This window comes from Alnus glutinosa, chromosome 6 (assembly GCF_958979055.1).
Source record: "Alnus glutinosa chromosome 6, dhAlnGlut1.1, whole genome shotgun sequence".
Lineage (NCBI taxonomy): Eukaryota > Viridiplantae > Streptophyta > Magnoliopsida > Fagales > Betulaceae > Alnus > Alnus glutinosa.
The window spans coordinates 24,209,597-24,230,607 of NC_084891.1; the positions used below are offsets into that span (position 1 = coordinate 24,209,597).

Sequence of the window (21,011 nt, forward strand, 5' to 3'; positions counted from 1 at the left end):
TTTATTTCTTTTTCTTCCTTCGTCGAGAGAATTATTATACATATAATTATATATATTATATATTATATACTTATACACATATATAATATATTATATTTAATTATTTACATACTTAAATAAATATTAGTATACTTCTGACAAATAATAATATTATATAATATATCAATTGTCTAAACGGAATTAAACCAGTTTTTTGTTTTCAAAAACTGTTTTTAAAAACAGTTTACCAAACGTTTCTTTAGCCAAAAAAACAATAGAAAATTGATTTATATTTTTGTTCTAAAAAACAAAAACAAAAACCGATTTGCCAAAAAATAAATTACATTCGAACTTGTATAAGTTCTTATATATTGTATAATTTCATTTTATTATTTTTTTTTAGCATTTTTTTGAATTTAGTAACGAGAACATTTTAAATATTTAAAAGGATTAAAAAATAAATCTTCGTAAAGTAATAGACATAACTTATTTATTGTAATTGTGAATTTTAATATAAATATATATGTATGTGTATATATGAGTTGGTTTGTGGGTATTTATATGTGTGTGTAATGAATGTAAATACATACCATAAGACAAACATAGGGACTCAAAATTAGATTGTTTAAGATTCAAATGAATTTATCTAATTAATTTAAATAATAAAATCTTAATAATAATTAGTACAGATTTACAAAAAATATTAAACAATCACAACATTTATTTATACATACAATGAATAGGTTAATTAGTAGCTCATGAACACACTCGAATTCATTCTCTAGATGGAGGCAACAATAGCCTTGGTAGTCTAGTGGTATCTCCTTGTAGGGTCGAATCTCACAGATATGGGATTTGTGGGATAGAAGGTTCTTAATTCAATCGTTTGTCAAGAACAAAAAAAGGTCTAGATAGCAGGCACAGCAGACTTGCAAAATAGGGTGGCCCCTCAAACAATGTGGTTAATGACAACATGAGACAAAACATAACAAAAGATGCTATCTTTGTTGAGTTCTACACCCAATGTACAAAATACACCATCATTTTTGCAATTTGATAGTAAATAATTACCACAATGAAATAAAATATTACCTACAAGTAAAGAATGATAAGAAAAGGGACACAAAAATTTGGTAGGAAACCCCTGTCAATTAACTCCAAGGATCAAGAATCCAGAACGGCAACAAACAGCAAAATAGTAAAAATACAGATGGTCTGTTCACTTTGTTTGTAAAGCGATGCCAACAGAAGACTGAGGCCCCAACCATCAGTGCATGGCTCTAAAAGTCATACCAAAGCATATGGTAGCAGAAACAGAATGTAAGGGTAAAACTACCACAAGTATGATATAATTATTAAAGCATCCACCAATGCAGATAAATTGTACATGTTTGATGAGACTATGTACAAGCAAGCACTTGATGCGTCTCCTCCGTGCTCCAAACAACGTGAAGTAAAAGTTAATGATGAGAAAGCTTATAAGACAGAATAAAGATGATAGCAACAATAAGAACTCCGACTACTGAGCCGACGATCCATTTGTTCCTGGACATCCTACGTGACATGGCAGTTAAAACTTTTTTACTCTTGTCGATGGCATCATCTACTCCATAGAGCTGCGAAAGAAATATATTCATCAGCCAACAAATTTACTTGCTGCTGCTGCATCATGCACATGTTTTGGGGTACTTGGCACTCCAACAAGAATGATTACAAATAAACCCATGCTTTGGTCCTTTGGAGCAGGTGAATTGTATACAAGAGAGGCTTGCTAATCGAGTCCAATTGGTATACACGTAAACCAGGAGAAATCAAGTTTGAGACATAATGAACCACAATTAGAAACAAAACATCAAGAAAAACAACATACCTTTTTATGGGAATGTAGGAGAGTCTCACGCTGTTGTTGCAAATCTTGGAGGATTGAGACACCAAGCTCTTCAGTCTCTAGCACGGTTCTTCTACTCTCCATAATTTTGTCACTTGACTGATTCAATCTCTCCATTGACATTGCCATTCTCTCTCCTTGATCAGCAGAAGCCTATATATCATCCATAAATGACTAAAAAAATTTTTTTACCAAAGATACGGAATATAAACCATCTGCGTCACATCTGATGGGTAAATTATTTAATAATTGGGACAACAATAAAATCCAAATATTTGTAAGATATCCTATATTATTCTAGAAAATCAGGAGGGAGAGAGAGAGAGAGAGAAGGGGGGGGGGGGGGGGGGGGGGGGGAGAGAGATTAAACCTAAAAGAATTCAAATTGTAACATTAGAAATCTAGGGAAGACACTTTCACACTAGTAAAGCCATGTTATCTTCTGAGGTTCGATAAAGTAAGGGTGTACCTTCCACAGCCCTATTGGGGAATAGGACCAAGCATTGTAAACAAGGATTCAAAACGGAAATCTCTTCAAACCAATAGTATGAAAAACATAAACAAGCTCATAGTCATGGATCCAATAAAAGCATTCTGTTCTATCAAAACAAACATGTCTACTCCATTATCTAAAAAAAAAAAAGGAAAAGATTCCGCCCCAGAAATACTTCCATTAAAAACCTAAACTCAATTTTATCTTAAACATTTGTAAATGAAATAACTTTTTGGCACTGAAATAAATTACAATTATACAGCAAATTATTAAGAAAAGACACAACAGTACATAGAGTTCTACAAGGTTACATCAAGAGATCATCATCTTCGATGAGCTCCAATTAAAGTCATGACTCTCTAACAAAGAGAACACAATTTTCTTAAAATAAGAAATAGTTTGTGAAAATTTAGAACGGAGGAGTGAGAGAACTGTATGATCCAAACATACCGGATGCACATTTGCCATTCCAGACTCCAACAACTCTTCACGGGAAGCCTGATCAGCATTAGGTGATGATATTCTTTTAAATTCCCTTTTCAACTTATTTAGATCAGATTTATATTCCCTTAACTTTGCAAGCATCATAGCCTTTGCACTTGGCTGCAGACTTCTTGCCTCAAGGTCCATTTTTCGAATCTGACCCAAAGAAAAAAAAGAAGTTACATGCATAAATCTGGGAAATCCAGCAAAGGAAATAAAACAGATATTTTCTACACAGTACCAAAACATCAGCATCATCCAGTGCAGCTTTAATCTCAGAGACCTTCTGCTGCTTCTGCTCTGCACACATAGTAACACAAAAATGGCTCCAGGTCATAAAATCGTAAGCAACAGAAAATGGATAATTTACATTTCCCAAACCTAAAAATGCATACAAGCCCCATTCCACCACCTCAGCCTAAATGATTTTACTAAGAAGTAAGAGCATTCCTAGTGAACTAGCTCAAATAGCTTTTAGCCAAATTTCCACTAGTCCCCTTAAAATACCCTCTCTAATGAACTTGCTTATACCCTCTCTAAAATAGCTTTGTTTGTCATACTCACTACCTTTAGCGATGTAAAGTAGCTACACCAAATTCTTTGTTCCTCATTTTATATTCCTCTGTGCGCACTCTCACTCTCTCTCCCGCATCCATCTCGAACAGCCGCTGTCGCTGCATTTTGTTCCGCGACAGCCCCTGCGCTTCTGGTCGAAGGAGGTCATCAACCGCTACACTTCGCCGGGGATCGACAATGGTTTTCATGGATCTGAAGAAGGTGATCAGGACAAACGGTGAGACAAGGTAATGTCGATTTTGTGTCAATATTGTATCGATTTTGTGGATCTCATGTTGAAAGAGCACAGTTTCTGCAAGTCTCTCTCTCTCTTATGCCTTTCTGTCTTGGGCTCAATTCTATCATAATTTCTAATTAGAGGAATTTTCTTGGACATATCCAATCTACAAATTGCTTACAATCTCCAATTTGATTTCAATTAGGGCCCATGCTTGTGTCAAGGTTAACATTTGAGCACTGAGGTCTGAGGGTCAGTTATTTATGAGATGGCTTGAGGAAATTTTCATCTCCTTGGATGTGGTTTATGTCTCTTCTGTTTCTATGGTTACTTATATTTTTCTTTTTCCAAATGTTTCTATTAACCGATTGGAATCACAAACTATAACAGAAAACAACAAAAGCAGTTTGGAAACTGGGAGAGATGTGTAATTTATGAAGCTTAATCTCTCTCTCTCTCTCCCTCCTAATAGCTAACTAGAAATTAAGGTCTATTATTTCAACTTCCAGAATCCTTGATCAAGTACTGAACCAAACAAGATTTTTAGGACTGCCATTAGCTTGACATAATTGAAACTATTCCATGTTCTTGTTCTCTTATGTCCATATGAAATTCCACACAGTTTTGCATCTTATCTGGTTTCTGATTGAGCAGAATTGTTGCTTGTTTAACTACTGACTCAAATCATTCTTGTTTTGGCAGAGATCACGTGCATTGTCAACACTCAAGGATTACAGTGGTTATGGAGCTGAGCAGGGTGAAAAGGTATGTGTTATTCTTGATTCCTATTTGACTATTTCATGGAGTTGAGCTTTTCTGTTAATTGTAGATACTTCATTTGCAAATTGGGTTCTGATGTTTATGAGTTTGTCTCCAATCTCAACATATACTCACGTTATTGGTGATGAATAACTACTACTTATGTATCAAAATTATGTAATGAAGATGCAGAGTTGCCCTTGCATGTTCATATGGCAACATTCAGCCTGAAATGGGATCTCGAAACATGCATGGGCACTATGCATAATACAAGCAATTGATCTAGAATTCAAGTGTATAGTTGAAAACTTAAGTCGTTTCTTTAGAAAGTTATTGCGAATGGTCATACAACCATTTTCTTATGGTAAGGTCTTTTTTTTTTTGTTCTTACTGTTAATGTATACAATTTTATTTTATTTTTTATTTTTTGTTGTTGTTGCCATTCACCTCTCAAAATATCTGGATTCATGCTGATTAAGGTTTGGATGAAGTTTCTACGCTGGCTGTTGACCTTCCTCTAGGTTCATAACTGATTTGATCAAGCTTAGAATCGAAACACAACTAAGAGCAGATTAGCAAAGCCAAAGAATATAAGCCTCCCAGTTTTTATGGGCCCTTCTGATTTGAGATTTCCATTTCCTTTTGATGATAAACTTCATGATTGTTGAAGGCTAACATTGTTGCTGATCTGTACAGGCTTTGAGAGCTGCAATTGCTTCAACATTTATAGAAACCTTGGTATAGAGGAAGATGATATATTTGTTTCAGATGGTGCATAATGTGATTTATCCCACATTCAGGTTTATTCACTTTTTTTCACGTGGTTTTGAATTCCTTACTTTAGTCCTTTCCTTCAGAAACTTAAAGATAATATGGCTCATTATTAACAGTTTTTCAGTTTAATGCTATTTGAATTTGCTTTCTTTCTACTCTTGGCAGGTTGTTTTGCTATTAACCATTGGAAAAATATGTCCGTTGGAATAAAGAGTAAAGTAAGAATAAAGAAGAATATTTAAATGGAGTAGAGAAAGATTTAGAGAGTTTGATGTTGGGTGCTTTTGGAAAGTGGCTAGCTACTAAAAAAAAGTGAGATTTCTAGCCAAATTTTAGCTAAAGAGTAGCTAGTTCGAATCACTAGGAATGCTCTAAGCAAACTAGTAAAGCCTGATGACAAGCAAATTTTTCATCCTCAATCATCCAAATAAATACACTATCTGACATAGCTATACCAGATCAAATGATAATAGCACCTGCTAAATATTGTCTGGTGCGATTGCATCTCTATAACTCATTATTAGTCAGTGAAGCACCACTTTATTAGTTTAACACCGATTGAAATGCCATATATTAGTGAGGCTGATATTTAGGAGTAATGCAACATATTACCCTTGTGCTCTCTTTTGTCCTTCCAAAATTGATGTGGCTCTTAAAATCGTTAGTGAATTTTGAAGAGCCACATCAATTTTAGGGGGACACAAGGGTGGTATGTAGCATTACTCAATATTTAGAGCATTCACAGCAATTACCCTAAATTTGATTTTGTTCCCTATATGTAGGGAAAATGTCAAAAATAAAAAATAAAAATAAAGAAATAAAAATTATAAAAAGGGGCCTACATCAACTTCCCTACATGTTCCTTAAACACTAGGAATGCTACAGTTCTACTCGATGCATTGGGTAGAACTGTAGCATACCCAATGCATATTAAAATAATAAAAAAAGACACTATCTCTCCTATCACAACTCCCCATACATGTTTATCATCTTCTACACGCAACATTCCTCTCCTTTCTGCTCTTCTTCCAAAAATGACCAAGAATAAACGTTGCACATGGGATAGAATCTAGCAGTTTCGGGTGGTAGATTTATTCGCTTGCTGGTGGACGGGTGGTCGTTCTCAGAGTGCAGCTGTGTGGAAGATGGTCCCTTGTTGCCTTTTGTGGTGCTTGTGGAGGGAACGCAATGATAGGCAGTTTGAGGACAAAGAAAGATTTATTGAGGAACTCATTTCCTTTTTCTTTCATTCTTTGTACTCTTGGGCGGAGGCGTTCCTCGCACCTTTATCGTTTAGTTTTAATGATTTCCTTGTATTGTTTTCTTTTTCTTCCTAGATGCCTTTCTTGTATACTTCCTGTGTACTTGATTGCGCTTTGCGCTTTTTAATGATATTTCTCTTACTTATCAAAAAAAAAAAAGAATCTAGCAGTTGAAAAGTATTGATAAAATAATAAAGAAAAAAAAGTATAAAAAAAAAAAAAAAAAAAAAAGTAAAGAAATAATATTTAATTGATATAGGGAAAGGTAAAGTGAAGCTATTATGGGGTGTATTTTGATAGGGAAGCAAAAAGTAGTTTTGTTTCCTATATTTAGGGAAAATGGTTGGGGTAACTGCTGGGAATACTCTTAGGGACGGACTCATGTATAGACCCACGGCCCCCCTTGGTTTTTAAATTTTCTTTTAATTTTTTTTATTAAGTTAAATATATATGTATTTTTAGGCTTAAAAATTAGGTTTGGCCCCTACTAAAAATAATTTTGACCCCTCATTCATACTTTGGCCCCTCCATATGAAAAATCTTGGTTCCATCCCTGCTGATATTCATATACATAGGGGTTTATCAATTATCAAATCCCATGTTCTTGGTGTGAGTGCTTTATGCCAAAAATCAAGAATGATTAGGCATCTTATACTGGAAATGCTCAGTGGGTTCATTAGAAACCCACAATATAGTATCAACTATAACCATAGATAATAATACAAAAAAGTTTTGGAAAGCAAAAAATTTAAAAGAACAAAAATCATATAAATGGTTAAGTTAAAAGAGGTTGTTCTCCTTTCCCACAACATTTTAGCAATCAATTGGTCCATATAAGAGCCAAAAGTAGAGCAAACACAATGATTCACTCTAAAAGAACCTACTTCGGCAAACATTGAATTAGTAAATAACATGAAAATTGGCATAGTTGATTTAAAGAGGGAAGTTGGGTATTACCTCCAGCAGGAAGAGGACTAGCCGAGCTACATTTTCGGGAGAGATTCACAGAGAGCTCGCAGTACTGGCGCTCGTACCCTTCGAATACCTGACTCATCTCTTTCTCAAAGCCTCTTATGCAACCCCCTTCATATATAGAAGATCAAAACCCAAGTTCTACCTCAACCGAATAAATTTAGAAGAAAAATCGTCAAAATTGAAGATGTGGGAAAACAATAGATCTACCTTTGATTGAAGATCGATCGGTCCCTTGACCATATGAAGAGGAATCGTTCGTTTCACTGTAATTTAGTTGCAAGTATTGTTTGCTTTCATAGGAAGGGATCTGGACATAAAAAATTCATGAAAAGGATGAGAGTTGCATCTAATTGGGACAGCCCAGATTATCTCTCATTTGTTTTGCGGACTAAGAGCATTTCTAGTGAACTCCTCAAAGTTTAGTCAAATTTTGGTTAAAAAATATACTTTTGTTATTTTAACTATCCACTTTTTTAAAAGCATCAAATATTAAACTCTCTAAATATTCTCTACTTTAAATAAATACTATTTTTTATTGGTTTTAAAGCAACCACTTCCAACTGTCATGAAACCAAAATTGAATATCAAACATCAACCATTTATAACACGAAACATCTACAGCAATGATCCCCACCTCAAGTAGTTCGGCTTAAAGTTAACACATGTTTGTGTATATTATAAGTGTTCAAAGTTTAGAAGATGCTTCAGTTTACTGAGAAATACATAAAGAGGAAAAATACAGTAGCTGCTGGTCCAGCGTGAAATGACCGGGAGGAGAAGCTTGATTATTCCCAAAAAAATTATAAAAATAATAGGAAAGCCAATTAGAAAATCTACCCTAGTTGATGCATTCCCCAAGTCCAACTCCAGTCAAATGTTATCAAATAAAGTTTTCTTTTTATTTAAAAAAACAAAAAAAAAACAGATAATTACCTAAATCAGCGCGCACACAAAAAAAAAAAAAAAGAATAAAAGAAAAAGAAAAAAGAATAAAATCAGCCTGTCCGATCTGTTTAACTGATGAGTTCATTTTAGATATATTCTGCCAAAAGATACACAACCTGTACTACAAAAAGGAAGAATAAACAAACAATTTCTTTCACATTCCTTCCCAAAAGTGTGCAACAGTTCTTTCTTAGCAGATAACATTTTGCTAGTATGCATACCTAGGGTTGCGCCCCTCTGCGCTTTTTAATAAAATCTTACTTATCAAAAAAAATAAACAGACATAAAAAAACAAACAGATTTTATTATACTGTAAACTGTGTTTTTAGAAGATCTTTTATATATCATTATGGAAAGACATACATACAGCACACTGAACTATTTAATTTGGTCATAGTTAACAAAGCAACTTAACACAGAACTTCAAACTACCATTACTCTCCAAAGCAACTTATCAAAGCCTTAAAAAGTGTGGGTAGCCCAAACGAGTTATTTCATTTCCATTTCAATCTAAGCTACATATTTGTATTTCATTTTCAGAAAACATACTCTGAACCCATGTACTACCATATTTCATGGCTACCACAACTTTACACCCAAATCAAGACAACCGCTGTAGGCATATCCTTTATTAAATCACTGGACACCATGTCTTTATTCACCACATCGACCCCCAACTCCTTTGATTTAATATAAAGAGAACAGTCTACATAACCTCTCTCTCCACAAAAAAAAACAAAAACAAAACAAAAATATAAAGCCTCAAGCCAGCCCTTTAAAAACCAAATTTTGGGTGAGATATATACAAGCATGAATTGTGCAACCTTACAGTTCAAAATATAATAGAAATTAATCAAAGACAAACAATTATAAACAATGACAAAATCAATCACAAATTAAAAAATTAAAAATTAAAGAGAAACAAAGAAAAGATAAGCACTTATTCATGAAGCAAGAACATAAATCAAACCCCATATAAAATTTCACACCTAAGACAATAAATCATCTCCGAGCACCATACAAAGAAAGAGAACAATAGAGTTAGTCCAAACTCAGGCTTTAAACAATTCTCAAATCCACCCATCCCAAATTTCAAGCATCCAAATCCACAACCTAGAACAAATTTAACACAACCCAACAGAAAAAATACACCTAAACAACAACCAAAATCTCTAATCATTCACAATACAATAATTCAACACTGAAGCATAGTGAAACTGTAAGGTATCAGAGTAAAAAACTCACCCTAATGAATCACCTTAGATTGGGTACCAAAACAATCAACAAAACCCTAAGCTTTGGTCACAAAATGGGTTAAAAATAAGGGCTTCACTAGGCTTTGCACTATATATGGAAGCTATGAATGCAAATGACAACGATGCAGCACTGAGAAAAAATGAGGATGAAAATCGAAAATGGCGCACTTCAGACCCTTTATATACAGTTTCCACGACGTTAAATGTCGAGCAGGTTTATGTAACAAAAAAAAACAAATTGTCGAGCAGGTTTTCCCATAGAGGGTTCAGATTTTCTTGGAATGGATGTAATCTGGCGGTGATTTAATCCACAACCTCCATTAGATGGAATAACACGGGTCATGAACAGTTTGAAGAGGCAGATCGCTTTGCGGCTGCTGAACAGAGGGGATTCAAACCCACTACTCAAATTTCACACATTTCACACTACCCACCATCACAGTGCAAATATTGGCTTCGATGGAGACAAGACAAACAAAACAAACAAGCTCAACAATGAAAACGAATTGAAAGGAAAGCAACCCACCTTCAACCGAGCAAGCGAGAGGGAGGAATCGTGATTTCAATGGAGACCCCAAACACCACCTTCAATCAATCGAGCCAGAGAGAATAGGAAGAGAGTGTTTTGAGAGACAAAGAGGAATGAGCTTGCGACAAAACATGTGCATGATAACATCGCCTTAATAACCTTTAACCCTCAACTAAATATATTAAAATTAGGCAACACAGAGTTCACAGAAAACAATTAGCTCCTTTTTTTATTTTTCAAATAGATATCAGCAGGTAATTAATTAAGCAAAGGGGTGTCGAACCTTTTTTTTTTTGTTTGATAAGTAAGAGAAATATCATTAAAAAGTGCAAAGCGCAATCAAGTACACATAAAGTATACAAGAAAGGCATCTAAGAGGAATAGGAGTTGGGGGGGAGTTTTCTAGCATACTAGATATAAGGTCGGTGATGGCTCCAGAATTGATATCTGATGAGTGGCAACATATTAACATTTCATCATAGACCCAAGAAGGTTTCCTTCCCTGAGTGAGTTCTTCTGATTAGTTAATTTTATTAAGGATCTTTAGAGTAGATTAGGAATGGAGAGGTGGTGCTGTGTGGAATCCAAGACGTTTGTCTTCTCGGTGTTAGAAGGTGCCTCGGTGGTAAGAGTGGAGGAAAGGAGGAGGAGTTGTTCAGGGCTCGTTCTGCTTGGTGCCCAGAGCTGTGGATGGTTGCTCTCGACCCTGGAGAGTGTGCTGAGGTTTACAGGGAAGGATTTTGTAAGGTCTTTTAGGGAGGGGTCCAAGGTCTTCATTGTAAGGCGAGGAGGCAACAAAGCTGGAAGTTTTATTGAAGTAGCAGCCTATGCCGTGGGAGGTTTGAAAGGGATTATTTACATTCCTGAAGGACGGAATGGGTGGGGATGGAGCAGTTTCTTGGCTGAGCTGGGTAAGACCAGGGACTTCCTCTCAGACTCAGCAGGGAAAGTGCCGGCACGGACTGGACCTCAGCCTGCGATGGAGCGGGTTCACGATAATGGAGCCGGCACTGATGCTGCTACTGGTTCAACCACAGACAAAGCACCATCTTTCGCTGAAGTGCTATGCACAGGTCCTCGCCGACCGAAGGAGGAAGGGTTGAAGAAGGTTCAGCCGGAGCACCTCTTGGGTAAAGACCATCATGACCGTTATGCCTTCGACACTGTGCAGGGGGACAGGAGTTTTCCTATATCGGAAGCAAAGTCCCATGCTGTTTTCCAAGGCAAGTCAGACTACTCCTTTGGTGATAAAAGCGACGGATTTCAGAAGTTTGGAGGGAAAGACACGCTACCTTCTCTGCTGCTCTGGCAGAGCCAGCTGGAGAAGTTGAAAAATGAGGTGGACCGAGCATTGAGTAGTGTGCGTGATGGGCTGCTGTTGATTGGGCCGGGCTTCAAGCCCAATGGTGACAGGCGGAAGAGAAAAAAGAACAGAAAGAAGAAACAGCAGAGGACAGTTTGGGTTCCGAAATCTAAGCCCAACCCAAGTGTTTCAACGGCTGATCGGGCTACGCCTATAGTAGCGCCTACAGTAACAGAACCGATGGCAGTGTCGGGTTCCGATGGTCAAGAGGTTCTGGAAGGAGCGTCGACTTCTGGCGGGTTTTGTCTTCCTCCTACGACAATCACGTCTTTGGAGATCACATGCGTCGAGTCTGCCTCCAGGCCAGAGAGGGGGTCTCGTTCTGTTATCATAGATGCGGATACAAGGGAAGAAAAGGAAGAAAAGGGTATAGCCAGGAGTGCGGTTCAGTCTGAGGGATACACAGAGACTGACGATGGTGTTTCTGCTCCTCTCGATATCCAAACTCCAGCATGCTACTCCAAGCTGTTGGAGTTAGGTCCCGGGCCTCTCATCAACGTGGTGGACACCGGCATATGCCCACCACTGCTCTGTACCGGAGGGCTGACTGTTGTCCCTGCCTTGGAAAGTGTAACATCCCAGCTGGTTCTTAATAACGGGTCTGAGCTACCCGGTTCTAGGTTGGAGGTTGTACCTAAAATTCCGGAAGTCCCTGCCATAGCTCGGATGGGTTCAGACTCAGTGATGGTTGTCTGGGCTGGTCGGAGTTCGTTGGATCCTTTGATGCCTTCGGGCTTTTATCCCTCGGAGTTAGAAGTTGAAGATGCCTCTATTACTCTCTTCTCCCCTTCCGGTTTGGGGTCCTCGAATGGAATGAAGCTTATTGAGCCCCCGGAGGAAGAGCCGGCTCCTTTGTGCTGCTGTCCGGGTGATAATTTCAGGGGTTCCTCCGGTAAAAAATCTCCAATGGACTTCTTGAAGGCGATTCTGGAGTATAGCCAGTCGGTGGGGGTCACGTGTGATGGCTATGAAGGTCAGCTTTCAGCCGTGTTTGAGGCTATCCTTGCTGAAAATGACAAAAAGGAGACGGGTTCTTCTCTGAAAGCGGGCAACAAGTTCAATAGAGAACTTAATAGATTATCCTGTTCTATTAATTATGATGCGAGAAGCGGAAGCAGCTCTCAGAGTAGGTGTAAAGGGAGGGCGATTGGAGGTATTTTATGAAGCCAAAAATTCTATCGTGGAATGTCAGGGGCTTAAATGAGGGTAGCAAGCGGTTGAAAGTTAAAAACCTAATTAGACAATGGAAGGCAGACATTATTTGCTTGCAAGAAACCAAACTGGAGTTCATCTCCAACAGCTTAGTGAGGCGTCTTTGGGGATGTCACTTCGTTGATTGGTGTTACTTACCCTCATGCGGGGCCTCTGGTGGTATTCTTATCATGTGGGATAGAAGGGTTGTTGAGAAATTGGATGTGTATGTGGGGGAGTTTGTTGTTGCTTGTGCTTTTAGGAGCGTTGCCGATGACTTTACTTGGGCCTTCGCGGGGGTATACGGTCCTAACCTTGACTCTGTCAGAAGACTGCTCTGGGACGAGCTGGCTGGCCTTGCTTCTTGGTGGGAGATGCCTTGGTGTATTGGGGGTGATTTCAATGTCATTCGTTTTCCTGCTGAAAGGTCTAGGGAAGGTCGCCTTAACGCTGCTATGATGGAGTTCTCTGACTTTATTTTCGAGCAGGGCCTCATGGACTTTCCTCTCGCTGGAGGGACTTTCACGTGGTCCAATAATCAGGTGAACCCCTCCTGGTCTCGTATTGACAGATTTCTTGTCTCTCCAGGCTGGGAGGTCAAGTTTCCAGGGTCTATTCAGAAAAGGCTTCCTAGATTGTGTTCTGATCATTTCCCTATCCTACTGGATTGTAGTGGCATTCAATGGGGTTCCAGACCGTTCAAGTTTGAGAATATGTGGTTGAAGGCGGAAGGGTTTGTGGATAGGGTTCGGCTTTGGTGGGAGTCTTATCGCTTCCAGGGTTCTCCTAGCTTCATCTTCACTCAAAAGCTTAAGGCCTTAAAGGTTGATCTCAAGAGATGGAATGAACAGGAGTTTGGCAATGTGGAGCTTCGCAAAAAATTGCACATGGAAGAGTTATGTACTCTTGATAGGTTGGAGGAACAACAAGGTTTATCTTCTGAAGAAAAGGAGAGGAAATGTGCGGTCATCAGAGATCTGGAGAACTCTACCTTGCAGGAAGAGATTAGTTGGAGACAGAAGTCTAGGGTTCTGTGGCTGAAAGAGGGTGATAAATGTACTAAATTCTTCCACCGGATTGCTAACTCGAACAGGAGGTCTAATTCCATAGAGTCGCTCTCCATCAATGGCTCTGTTTCATCCGACCAGCAGGTTATCAGAGAACATGTGACTCAATTCTATGAGTCTCTCTTTACAGAACCCTTCCCATGGAGACCTAGAATGGATAATATTGCTTTCGACACCTTGGATGCAGCTGAGGCCTCTTCTTTAGAACTTCCTTTCGAGGAGGTGGAGGTCTTTGAGGTGGTGAAAAGCATGAATCGAGATAAGGCACCTGGTCCAGATGGGTTTTCTCTTGCGTTTTTCCAAGATTGCTGGGATGTGATCAAGACAGATCTTATGAGGGTTTTCTGGGACTTTCATTCTCAAAGCAAGTTTGTTAAAAGTGTTAACGCCACTTTTATTGCCTTAATTCCGAAGAAGTCTGGGGCTGTGGATCTTAAGGACTTTCGTCCTATCAGTCTTGTTAGTGGTGTGTACAAGATCATTGCAAAAGTCCTTGCAAATAGACTTAAAAAGGTGGTGGAGAAGATTATATCATCCCCTCAAAATGCTTTTGTGAAAGGCAGGCAAATTCTTGATTCAGTTCTTGTTGCCAATGAGTGCTTGGATAGTCGAATCAAATCCGGCGAACCAGGGTTACTTTGTAAGTTGGATGTTGAGAAGGCCTACGACCACGTTAACTGGGATTTTTTATTGTATATGTTGAGAAGATGTGGCTTTGGGGAGAGATGGTGCTCTTGGATAGCGCACTGTATATCTACGGTGCGATTCTCTGTGCTGGTGAATGGCTCCCCAACCGGCTTTTTCAGTAGCTCTCGTGGCCTTAGACAGGGTGATCCTCTGTCACCTCTATTGTTCGTTATTGTGATGGAGGCTCTTAGTAAGTTCTTCTTCGCTACTGTTCAAAAGGGCTACCTTTCAGGGTTCTCTGTGGGTTCTGGCAACAGCGAAGCTATTAACATTTCTCACCTATTGTTCGCAGACGATACTTTAGTCTTTTGTGGGGCTAATTCTGATCAACTCCATTATCTTCGTATGCTTCTTATTTCTTTTGAAGCTGTGTCAGGATTGAAGATTAATCTGGCCAAATCTGTGATGGTTCCTGTGGGTGAGGTGGATAATATGGACGGTCTGGCTAACATATTGGGTTGTGGAGTGTCCTCTCTTCCTATAAAGTATCTTGGTCTTCCGTTGGGAGCTCCTTTCAAGGCTAAGTCCTGTTGGGACGAAGTTGTTGGGAAGATTGAGAGGCGGTTGGCTAGCTGGAAGCGGTTGTATTTGTCGAAGGGGGGTAGGGTTACCCTTATAAAGAGTACTCTCTCCAACCTTCCTACATATTTTCTCTCTCTATTCCCTATTCCCTTCAGTGTTGCTAGTCGCATTGAGAAGCTGCATCGTGACTTTTTGTGGGGGGGCATAGGCGACGAATTCAAATACCACTTGGTCAGTTGGTCCAAGGTTTGTCTTCCTATTTCTGAAGGTGGTTTGGGCATTAGAAACTTGAGAATTTTCAACAAGGCGCTGTTAGGGAAGTGGTTGTGGCGTTATGCTTATGAGAGAGAAGCTCTGTGGAAATCCGTGGTGGATGCGAAGTATGGCTCTACTAGGGCTGGTTGGTGTTCCTTAATTCCCCTTGGGTCTCACGGTGTGGGGAGTTGGAAGAACATTAGGAAGGGGTGGAGCTTGTTTTGTAGATATACCAGACTTATCTTGGGCAATGGGTCGAGGATTCGTTTTTGGGATGATGTTTGGTGTGGAGAGATGTCCCTCAAGGAAGCCTTTCCAGTTCTATATGATATAGCTTGTGTCAAGGATTCTTTGGTAGAAGACCATTTGGTAGTGGTAAGTGGCACCTATCAGTGGGATGTCAGATTTTTCCGTGATGTTCACGATTGGGAGGTGGACGTTATGGCTTCCTTTTTCTCCTTACTGTATTCATCCAAGGTGGCTCAAGATAGGGGGGACAGGCTTTGGTGGACCCCCTCTCGCAAAGGGCTTTTTGATGTTAGATCATTCTATAAGGCTCTTGCCTGCAAAGAAGCTTCTTTTTTCCCCTGGAAAAGTATTTGGCGGACCAAGGCCCCATTGAAAGTGGCCTTCTTCGCTTGGACGGCAGCGTTAGGGAAAATCCTCACCTTGGACAACCTCAGGAAGAAGCGTGTCATTGTGATTGATAGATGCTGCATGTGTAAAATGACCGGGGAGACTGTGGATCATCTTCTTCTTCATTGCGAGGTTGCACGCGCTCTTTGGTATGTCATCCTTAGCCGGTTCGGTCTGTATTGGGTGATGCCTTCTCGGGTGTTAGACTTATTTGCATGTTGGTGGTCGGGGGGACGGTCCCGTAGTGCGGTCGTGTGGAAGATGGCTCCTTGTTGTCTTATGTGGTGCTTGTGGACGGAACGCAACGATAGACAGTTTGAGGACAGAGAAAGAACCATAGAGGAGCTCACTTCCTTTTTTCTTCATTCTTTGTACTCCTGGACGGCTGCGTATTTAGCACCTCTAGAGATTAGTTATAACGATTTCCTTGTATTGCTTTCTTCTTCTTCTTCTTAATTGTCTCTCTTGTATACCCCCTGTATACTTGATTGCGTTTTTCGCTTTTCTAATAAAATTTTCTTCTTACTTATCAAAAAAAAATTAATTAAGCAATTGTCACATTGTGCAGCATATAGACATAATAGACTAATCGAATGCCTTTTGCCATGAAAATCCAAAAGCCTATCAAAGTGCACAGGTAATGAAGTAACCAACAATAAACACTAGGACAAGTTCAGAATACTGTTTAATCAGACTAACACTAACAATGGTCAACAGAAAAATTGAGAGGGGGAAAGCTTGGAGCTCGAGAAATCAAGAAAGCCAGATTCAGTTGAGCTTTATACAACAACTTGGCTTGGTTAGGTTAGTTGAAATCTCATATTCCACAACAACAAAAAATAAACACGAAAGCTTAAAAGTTAATCTCCACCCAATCCCCATCTTGTACTCCTTTTCTAAGGACCCAAACATCAAAAAATTCAATGCTTTCCATGAATTGACATAGAACCACCTTAATTACTCGAACAAACACGAAAGTGGAGAGCAAAGAGTGGAAGAAGTACCTGAGATTCAACGAGGTCAGGCTCAGATCAATCGCGCTGAGCTTCCGAGTACGAGTGAAAGATTCAACAGTGAAGGTTTCAGAGGGACGTGACTCGTGAGGGTGAAAGCCTGAAAGGCGAGAGGGGAACGAAAATGAAGAAAGAAGTTTGGGTATTGAGGGATTAGGATCTTTACAATAATAATTATTTGCCTGAATTTGAAGAATTCGGGCAAATAATCCAAACCGTTTGTATCTTGAACGGTCTTAAATATGCCACGTGTACAAAATTGGAACCCAGCCCTTGTGAATTTCAGACCAAAAAATCCCCACCTGCTAGGTTTCTCTTATTACACGTGTCATGTTCGAGGGGCTCAATATCACGAACAGCTTGGATTATCAAATTGGGATCCGGCCGTGGATCTTGATCAGAGTGGCACAGGGAGGGAGGGACTCAGTAGTTTAGGATTTTTTTTTAGAAAAATGTTAGATTTACAACACTAATACAACAACTGTACAACAATCCCTCACATGAGGGTGGGTCTTACATACTGGGGCCCACTCTCATGTGAGGGATTGTTGTACAGTTGTTGTATTGATGTTGTACAAGAATCAAATCCCTTTTTTTTAAGAAGAATTTTGTAGGTATTATAGTTTTGGAAAATGATAGATTTACAACATTACCACAACAACTGCACAACACTCCCTCACATGGGGTGGGGCCTAGTGTGTGGGAGCCCACTCCTATGTGAGGGAGTATTGTGCAGTTGTTGTGGTGGTGTTGTGTAGGAATCAAATCCCGTTTTGTTTTAGACGAGGAGGAACAGGTATTCGGGATTTTAAAATGTTTACCCCTACGACCCGCCACGCTCCACAGGAGTAGTTCGATTTTGTACTCGAATCCATGATTTTAAATATGAAATCCGGTCTTTACGAAGTGGGGCGGAACGAACCGGATTAGATATCGTGGGTTTGGGCGAGTTTTTGCTCACTCCTACATTTACGGGTATGCAAAACTCGCAATCCCCACCCCGCCCCGTAGTACCTGTCCCATCCCATCCAGCAGAGGATTGGGTTTTTAGGTTTTTTTGCGGGTTAGGGTCTTAATTTGAGAAATTTATGCGGAGCGAGGCGGGTTGCGGGTTTAGCCTTTTAAAAAATGCGGGCCTCTGCCCGCCCCGCACAAAGAAGAAAAAAAAGAAAAAAGAAATAAAAAAAAAATCATGTTTTTTATAATTTTATTTTATAATTAATAGGGCTTTTAGTTTAGTTTACAAGGCTAATTCCATAAAAAAATGTTCTTGTATAGAAATAGGAACGATTGAAAGATATGTGTCAACATGTTGAATGACTAAATTTAAGGAGCTTTGAAATTATAATTTTTTTTTCTTTAATGAAACAGAGTGGATTCCCTAAAAATCTAACTTTGCATTCAAAAGATTCTGTGAAAAAATAATATGAATTTAATTTTTTTAGTAAGGGTGCGTTTGGGATTGCGATTTCGTAGACAATAAGTGCGATTTTAAACCAAATCGCAGAACATAAATTGTTTGAGAACTGCGTTTTTAAAAATTGCGATTTGAAAACGGAGAAAATCTGTTTTTTCAAATCGCAGATAAGATGATGCTTTTTTGAAAACGCAGAATTTTAAAGGCTAATTTGCGATTTTAAATGCTAAACTGCGATTTTGCCAAACGCTTAACTGCGTTTTTAAAAATCACTTTTTTCTAATCGCATATTTTAAAATCGTGATTTTAAATCGCACTTTTTGAAATCGCAAACCCAAACGAACCCTAAATGCCATTCAAAATACCCGCCCCGCACGGGTTGTCTTTATTAAATGTGGTTTACAGGTTGAAAAAAGGCGAAAAATCGCCCCGCCCCGCCTGCCCCGCACATGTACACCCTACATCTAACATTATGAGGTTGACCACAAACTATGAGATTCTTTTAATGCTCGACCGAGAAAAATAAAATAAAATTACATATCTCCGAATAATAATAAATTTTATTCAGAAAACAAAAATAACTTTGATAATTAGTGTGTAAGTGTGTATTTATTTTAATTACAAGTGGGAACAATTATGAAAAGCTAGAACATAAGATAAGCTTAAATTGGTCAAATTTCTGGGTTCTTTTCTTGATTTCCCACCTAATGGTGCGTGCTCTCTCCTACACAAATTCATGTGCCACTGGGATGGAAGATGCTCCAGCTCCACTCATTTTTCCTCCCCTGATTTCTAACATTGATTTCCCATTACAGGAACATCCCATTGCGTAGAGTTAAAACATCCCCCTAGCTCATTATTTGACGCTTGACTTCAATTGAGTAAATTGATACGACTTTAACAAGCTCTATTTGTTCCTATTATTAAATATTAATTTGAAAAAGTAGGCGGTGATCTCCATCCATCTTTACAATATTTCAAATATCCCTTTCCTTTTATAAATTATACTGAGTGGCGTGTGTGCTTGAAGGGTTAAATATTAATTTCTCATATTTTGGTTTTTTTTATTATTATTAAAAATGAAAATAAGCTTTATTGAATTTTTGTATTAGTTTATTTTGGGGCGCCGGTCTTTGTTCGTTTCTGTCAGACTAGCTCCTAGAGTATGGGAATGAATGAGTCCATGAGAGTCAAAGTCAGGCCACTTCGCAACAACTAGGGCATCAAACTCTGGGGGCCCACCACCAACCGCGTATGCTTCGCTTCCAAGAACCAGCTTGCGCCGCGCGCGTTCTCCCACAGTCCCACTGTCCCCAGGCTTTCTGGTCGCTAATCGCTATATATATACTCTCCAATTCTGAAGAGCCTCCCAGGCCAAAACCCTTTCTTCACTCACACTAGAAAACGCACGTTATATGGCTCACAGGCTTTCCGTCCCCCACTCCTCCTCCATAGCCTTCGACCTCCACTCTCATCTACTCGTTTCCAGATACTGGTCCTAACCTTCTCTCTTGCCCCCTTTTCGTCTTTCTTTCTCACCAAAAAGAAAATTTTGTGTGCAAGTCTTTTAAGGAAGAAAAAAGAAAAGATGGGTCTCAAGGGTTTCGTCGAAGGCGGCATTGCTTCCATCGTTGCGGGCTGTTCCACTCACCCTCTGGATCTCATCAAAGTCCGCATGCAACTCCAGGGCGAGAAAGTCCAAGCGCCCACCCCACAGCCCATCCACAATCTCCGCCCAGCTTTTGCCACCGTAGGGACTACCGCCACCACCCTCCACGTCCCGGCCCCACAGCTTCGTCTGGGGGGACCCATCTCCGTCGGCGCGCGCATCGTCCAGACCGATGGCGTAGCCGCATTGTTCTCCGGAGTCTCCGCCACCGTGCTCCGCCAGACGCTCTATTCCACCACACGCATGGGGCTCTACGACGTGCTCAAGCACAAGTGGACCGACCCGGACACGACCCACATTCCCCTCGCGAAGAAGATAGCCGCCGGCTTGATAGCCGGCGCGGTGGGGGCGGCCGTGGGAAACCCCGCCGACGTGGCCATGGTACGAATGCAAGCCGACGGGCGGCTCCCGGCGGCCCAGCGGCGCAACTACAAGAGCGTGGTCGATGCGATCACGCGCATGGCGAGGCAGGAGGGCGTGGCGAGCCTGTGGCGCGGCTCAGCTCTGACGGTGAACCGAGCCATGATCGTCACGGCGTCACAGCTGGCGTCGTACGACCAGTTCAAGGAGATGATCCTGGAGAGGCACGTGATGAGCGACGGCCTCGGGACCCACGTGACCGCGAGTTTCGCGGCGGGGTTCGTGGCGGCCGTTGCGTCGAACCCTGTGGACGTGATAAAGACGAGGGTGATGACGATGAAGTTGGAGGCGGGGCGTGCGGCGCCGTACAGCGGGGCCCTGGACTGTGCTATAAAGACGGTGAGGGCCGAGGGCCCCATGGCTCTGTACAAGGGCTTCATTCCTACCGTGTCTAGGCAGGGGCCTTTCACTGTGGTTCTGTTCGTGACGCTTGAGCAAGTCAAGAAGATTCTTAAGGACTTTTGAAGTTTCAGATTTTGACGACGATTACTACTCTACTCTACTACCATCACTTCCTTTTTTTTAAAAAAAAAAAAAAATCACTGGTTATTATTCTCACAATTTTGTAGCAGCAGATGATCTTAGAAGAATACTATGAAATTGATTATTCTATATTTTCTCCATCAGATTTAACC

At 40.0% G+C, this 21,011-nt stretch overlaps 2 protein-coding genes across 4 annotated transcripts; one reads left to right on the forward strand and one right to left on the reverse strand.

Annotated features, from left to right (window-relative positions):
- Positions 1-1,108: 1,108 nt before the first annotated feature.
- LOC133870874 (vesicle transport v-SNARE 12-like) lies at positions 1,109-17,022 on the reverse strand. 3 transcript variants are annotated; one of them, XM_062308127.1, is made up of 8 exons: positions 16,862-17,022; positions 7,614-7,713; positions 7,389-7,514; positions 3,411-3,611; positions 3,085-3,143; positions 2,811-2,999; positions 1,850-2,020; positions 1,109-1,595 (listed from the first exon to the last, which is right to left on the reverse strand). In XM_062308127.1, the coding sequence occupies exons 6-8, from the start codon at positions 2,988-2,990 to the stop codon at positions 1,440-1,442; spliced, it is 507 nt and encodes a 168-aa protein (XP_062164111.1). In that variant the 5' UTR covers positions 2,991-2,999; positions 3,085-3,143; positions 3,411-3,611; positions 7,389-7,514; positions 7,614-7,713; positions 16,862-17,022; the 3' UTR covers positions 1,109-1,439. The 3 variants fall into 3 exon arrangements, with proteins under 3 accessions (XP_062164111.1, XP_062164110.1, XP_062164109.1); XM_062308126.1 differs by lacking the exon at positions 3,411-3,611 and adding an exon at positions 10,134-10,192; XM_062308125.1 differs by lacking the exon at positions 3,411-3,611.
- A 2,621-nt stretch (positions 17,023-19,643) lies between these two features.
- On the forward strand, positions 19,644-20,988 carry LOC133870872 (mitochondrial uncoupling protein 5). The gene has a single exon (XM_062308121.1). It carries the CDS (start codon positions 19,876-19,878, stop codon positions 20,839-20,841), a length of 966 nt encoding a protein of 321 aa, XP_062164105.1. The 5' UTR covers positions 19,644-19,875; the 3' UTR covers positions 20,842-20,988.
- The last annotated feature ends 23 nt before the right edge of the window (positions 20,989-21,011 follow it).

What these genes read in the sequence shown, in the direction of transcription:
- LOC133870874 (XM_062308125.1), bottom strand. Translation starts at nt 7,485, where the DNA reads ATGAGTCAGGTATTCGAAGGGTACGAGCGCCAGTACTGCGAGCTCTCT. An exon ending in TGGATGATGCTGATGTTTTG is followed by an intron (nt 3,000 to 3,084) that starts GTACTGTGTAGA and finishes TCTTTGGGTCAG; the next exon opens with ATTCGAAAAATGGACCTTGA. An exon ending in GAATGGCAAATGTGCATCCG is followed by an intron (nt 2,021 to 2,810) that starts GTATGTTTGGAT and finishes GATGATATATAG; the next exon opens with GCTTCTGCTGATCAAGGAGA.
- LOC133870872 (XM_062308121.1), top strand. Translation starts at nt 19,876, where the DNA reads ATGGGTCTCAAGGGTTTCGTCGAAGGCGGCATTGCTTCCATCGTTGCG.